Genomic DNA, 6,000 nt, shown 5'->3' on the forward strand with positions numbered 1-6,000 from the left:
TTGGCTTTCAGAAAAATTTAGGCACCGAAAATGATTTACTTAAATTTGTCTTACAATTGGTAAATGGTATCAATGAAGATTCTATTATGTCATCGATCATAATATATTATTAAATAAGATGGAGCAAGCAGGTATTTAACTGGTTTGAATCCTACTTATAGGGAAGAACTCAAAAGGTTAAAATTAAAAATACGCTCAGGAATGAATTCAGTGTCCCTCAGGGACAGTTTTGGACCCAATTCTGTTCTTAATTTATATTAACAACTTAGGTTCTGGCAAATTTCAAGGTTATCTGACCTCATATGCAGATGATACAGTCCTTTTTTTATAGAGAAAAAAGCTTTGATCAAGTTTTGAAATCTATTGAAGAGGACTTATTTAAAATTAGATTGTGGTTAACTAAAAACCTAATTACGTTAAATGTACCTAAATCCAAATACATAATCTTCCAGTTAAAGGGTGAGAAAACTAGCAACTCACATGTTAGATATCACAATCTCACTTGCTCTAGAATAGCTAAGTATAGTTGTGGTAGTATTGATCAAGTTGGTAGTATGAAATATCTAAGGGTAACTATTGATTTCAATCTTTCATGGGAAAAACATATTCTTAGTCTAAAGAATAAAATGCTATATTACGTGAGAAAGTTTTATTATCTTCAGGATTTCTGTCCGTCTGGTGTTCTAAAAATGCTTTACTTGACTTTGGTTGAATTTCGTTTAAGATATGGTGTTGAGTGTTGGGATGGTGCTTATTTTAATAAAATCCGACCTATCGTGATAGGCCAGAAACGTCTTATATGTATAATATGTAGAATACTTGCTAGGACACATTCATTCCTGTTTCTTTTGTATCTTGAACTTGCTCCCTTTGAGGCATTTATACTTGTTTAAGGTTCTAAACTTTTCTTTCTTAGGAGTGAAGATAAGGCTCTTAAGTGACTAAGTGACTGAGATATGCGAAGCAAGGGTAATTTTGTACTTCCTAGACCTCAGAAGGAGTGTTTTCGTAGATCTTTTACTTTTTTGGCACAAAAGGTTTATAATTTTTTGCCAAATTGTGTGAAAGATAGTCTAGGTTTAAATTCATTTGGAATTTCACTTGAGCGCTGGTTCATTCAGTATGAAAACATTGAGTTCTTTTTTGATTCAGTTATGACTAAAATTGACTAGTTATTCTAGGGAAGCATAAAGCTTATGGCTTTCATGAATCACCTTTTGACTTCTAATGACAAACTGAATGATTTTCCCTCTCTTTAATACTTCTATAATCTTTAGTAATTGTTAAATATCTACTCGGCCACTTCTGTCCTAATTTATATATCTTTAATATTCTTCAGTGTTTTAATCATAAATTGATGGTAACTCCTAAAACAGGACTCTTGTCCTCAAGGAGTACCTAATTTTCCAAACTATTGTTAAACCACAAAAATTATTATTTCATCATAAATTATTGCATCACAGTTTTAAATTAGAAAACTACAGTTACTCTTGTGAGCCTGTTGTAGGTCAACAGAAGTATTTATATAATTCATAAGCTATGTCTAATATGTAACTGTGTTGTATATTGTATTGTTTGTCTTAAAAAGTGTATTCTGAGTTTGGAAAATAAATTATTATTAAGTGCTAAAAAGAAAAACACAACAAAACTTATGAAACAAGAAACAATTAAGGACATGGTGAAATTATTTTGCAATGAGTTTCAGGTAGTGGTCTTTAATAATGATGGTTGACCATTGTTCACGGTAGCGAACTGGTTCTTTGTCATTTAAATTTAGCTGTTACAGTGGGTGGATCTCAGGTCTGGTTACTCTGATCTTGTTTATCCAGTACTTCTTGAAATATTTATTTTGAAAAATTCTGCCAATAAATTTGGTTACTATGACTAGTTATCTGAATTGAAAATATCAATTATTTTAGACCTTAGTTCTTAGAGAAGTGCTATGTATCACTTATTATAAAAACGGATGGTGCGTGGCTTTGTTTGTTGCATCTGCTCACATTTTTATTTTAGTTGCTGTTGGCGCAGGGCAAACCAATGGCGGTGTGCTAGGCAGTTACGCATGGCAACTCTCTCTTTGCCGCTAGAAGCAGTCTGTCATCAATTAATTTACAGATTACTTAATTTAATTTCTAAGCATACATTATTTATATTTTATCCACTGGACTAGCCTCTGCAGCTTTTCTTCCTGCTACACACTGAGCTATGGAACACCTTGATCACCTTTCCTCTTTTGCGTCCATAATACTTGAGAAACTTGCTTGATAATATAGGCCCGAATTTCATTTATATGCAATACATATCACATTTACAGAAATAATAATACAATTCTTATGATTATTCGTTGTTTAATAAATGAAAGTAGGCTGGTAAGAGTCTTGTAACAAATTTTTGTCCTTAATTCCTTTATATGACCCAAGTAAGACGGCTATCAAAAATCATACCTAGAAACTTGACGTAAGGAGAGATAGCAATAAGCTCTCTGTTCAGAAAAACTTGCGGAACAGAAGGGTTTCGTAGCTGAGAAAAGACTACACATTTTGTTTAGTCGGATGACACATTTTACACATTACACATTTTTCAGGACCAGTAGTCCTGGACCAAGCCTCAAGGCGAAATATAGTGTTCTGTAGTAGTAGCTCTGCTGTGGGTATTGAACAGCTCGCAATGTAAATAACAAAATCGTCAACAAATACAGAACATAAGACAGGAGCCTGTACACAATTGGTAATACTGTTTATGGCTATAGAAAAGATGGTAATACACTACCTTGAGGTACTCCATTCTCCAAGATGACACTATGCGAAAGTGAATCGTCTACACGAACACAAAACGTTCGGTGATTTAAGAATCCCTGGATAAAAGCAAGCATATTGCCCTTTGACTCCCCATCTCTTGGGGGTGTTAAGAATACCATGTCGCCAGGCTGTGTCGTACGCCTTTTTGATATCGAAGAAGATAGGAACGAGGTGCTGGTGGTTTAGGAAGGCGTTTTGTATGGCCGTTTCCATTGACACTAAATGGTCAATGGAAGATTGTCCTTGTCGGGAGATAAAAAGCCATGTTTCTCCAAGTAACATGTAAGCCTGCGGTTTACATTCTCTCCATTATTTTACACAACACGTTTGTTAAAGAAATAGTAGCTTGAGGGATCGGTTTTGTCTTTATGTCAGATATGACATAGCGTTAGTTAATAAATGATTTTGCATTGCAAAATCATTTATTATTTGCATTGCATTGCAAACCTATGAGAAAGACCTTACAATGCTTCACTTTCTATTTTTAAATCAATTACCAAGCATTCTAACAGATTTTCTTATCAAATCATTTAAAATAAATGGATGGTTTTTTTATGAAACTATATTACTCTGCTAATGTGTTTTCATATAATGACTATTCATTAGCTGAAACTGAATTTTCTGCATAACGTTTATTTAAATTTGCACTGAAATATTTAACAATCAATATCTTAACATCTGTTAGTTTACTATATATTGATTTTATTTGTTTATTATGTTCACATTTATTATTACTTGACAAAACAATTATTTTTTATAATATGTATACTCAAGTTATCTTTTTATTTTATTCTGTACTTTGTAATGCTGTTCTAATTAAGGTTGTTCTTGATTTCCCTTAACCCTTCCAGGAAAATTCTGAAGGCATTACCATGTTGTAAAAACAAGATGTAACCATTCCATACTGTTTATAATAATTACATTTTTTATATTAGTGTTCAGTTTATGAATTATGATGCAAACAACTTATGCAGTTACAGTTTAATTTCATCAAGTAACAAAATGGATGAAACAAGTATGTAAAAGTAATGATTTTGCTTAAGTGAAGTGTCTTATTTTACTTTAGTTATCAATGGGAACCATTTAATTAACCTTTTAAGCCATTTATAAAATATCCTTACTTTAATCCACAATTTTCTAAAATTCTTTCTTTCTAGATATCACAGTATAGCCATTTGCCAAGTGAAACTTTACATAGTTCTTTTTTTGTTATTTTAGTTTTCTGTTAAATCTAAATTTATCATTTACTAGGAAGTTATCATCATGCAGCACTGATTACTAGCAAATGTATTATGGATGTAGCAGCCTAACCAGTTGGATGTACCAACTGATTGGCCAGTTGGTATACTGGTTAGTAAACTATCTACGTCAGCTAATCTCAGGTTCAATACATATTTAACTTGCTCGGTCATATATTAAAACAGAAGGAATCAATGCAGTCTACTAAAAAGAAGATTTGTTTTATCATGTATTTAAAAAGACTCGAATTGAACTTTCATAAACTTGACTTTACTGGTTTGATATCCTTTAAAGTAACCATTATTGCCACAGTGAATCAAAGCCATATAAATTCTTGCAAAAATGTTGCTGCTTTCTTACAAACCATAAAAGAAATTTTCACTATTGTCATCATAACCTGGTGCAATATCAATGCTTCCGTATCTGATATTTTTACCATTGCTGAAGTCAGTAACTCTTGCCCCTTTATAATGAGTGCAATTTAAAACACCCATATAATTTTATTTAACCAGGGGCAATAGGAATCAGTGTCCTTTGTTTATAAACTTATATCAGTGGGTAACTGTGTAATATCTAAGATCTTATACATATAAAAATAACATTATTAACATACAATAGCATTTTATTTTAGATTTTTAGAAACACTTAAGTATCATTACTTTGTACATCTTTAGATTCCCATTACTTATACTAATTATTCTAAGTGAAAAACTTGCCTGTCATTATTGTAGATATTTTCATATTTTTTATTATTGTAATAATGAATTAACTTATCCAGACAATATAAAATTACTCTTTTTTGCCATATAATATCCTTTACAATCCATTTTCATTTAATTGATTTAAATTCTTATATAATAAATTATATTTGTTTGTTTGATTTGTTACAGATACTACATGATAAATATCAAACTGAACTACAGAACTGGCAACATATGCCATACTTTTGGTTTGCATGCCATTGGTTAGCAATGTCTCACACTTGTTACAACCCAGTTATATACTGCTGGATGAACTCAAGATTTAGAGCTGGATTTTGTGCAGCACTTGGAAGAGTACCTAATGCATCACTTCGTCGTGCTAATACATCAAGCACTTATTTATCTGTAAGACGTAAAACAGATCATGCACTTCGTGAGGACCAAATATGAATGTTTTATTTTTAAACTAATAAAATGGTTATTTCTAACTTTATGGGTGAAAACAGAAAATAAAATCATTCTATTAAAGTGGTCCAAGAACAAAAACATAATTGAACTGAATTAGAATAGAAGAATATATTCTTTTTTATTAATGTGTGCTCCAAAGGTTACCATTGAAGTTATTCTTTTATTCAACATACTTTGAATATTCTAATATTCTTGTCCAGTTAATTGTGATTATGAATTGGGAAATGAATTCACTTTCAGTATTTTATGTTAAATGTGAACTGTGAACAGTTATAATTTAATTTATATTTTTACAATGTCCATTCACATTAAGTGTATGTATACATGCGATAACTGCATTTTTTATTTTAAAATGTTGAAAATATTGAAATATATTCTTTAAATTGTAATTTCATTCATTAAGCAATTGAATGCTCTTCCTGAAACCAATCAATAATAGTATACCAGCGACGTATATTTTTTGTCTTCAGTCATTTGACTGGTTTGATGCAGCTCTCCAAGATTCCCTATCTAGTGCTAGTCGTTTCATTTTGGTATACCCCCTACATCCTACATCCCTAATAATTTGTTTTATATATTCCAAATGATTTTTCCACAATTTTTCCTTCTACCTGACCCTCTAATATTAAAGCAACTATTCCAGGATGCCTTAATATGTGGCCTATAAGTCTGTCTCTTTTTTAACTATATTTTTCCAAATGCTTCTTTCTTCATCGATTTGCCGCAACACCTCTTCATTTGTCACTTTATCCACCCAACTGATTTTTAACATTCTCCTATAGCACCACATTTCA

General features: G+C 31.4%; 1 protein-coding gene across 3 annotated transcripts in view; it reads left to right on the forward strand.

Moving 5' to 3' along the window:
* LOC142322041 (RYamide receptor-like) overlaps positions 1–5,614 on the forward strand; it is a 591,685-nt gene extending 586,071 nt beyond the window's left edge. For all 3 annotated transcript variants that reach the window (XM_075360648.1, XM_075360649.1, XM_075360647.1), the window contains one exon: positions 4,928–5,614. In XM_075360648.1, coding sequence (XP_075216763.1) covers positions 4,928–5,188 — 261 coding nt within the window. In that variant the 3' untranslated portion in view covers positions 5,189–5,614. The remainder of the gene's footprint in view (positions 1–4,927) is intronic.
* Positions 5,615–6,000: the final 386 nt, after the last annotated feature.

This window comes from Lycorma delicatula, chromosome 3, assembly GCF_047948215.1.
Source record: "Lycorma delicatula isolate Av1 chromosome 3, ASM4794821v1, whole genome shotgun sequence".
NCBI lineage: Eukaryota > Metazoa > Arthropoda > Insecta > Hemiptera > Fulgoridae > Lycorma > Lycorma delicatula.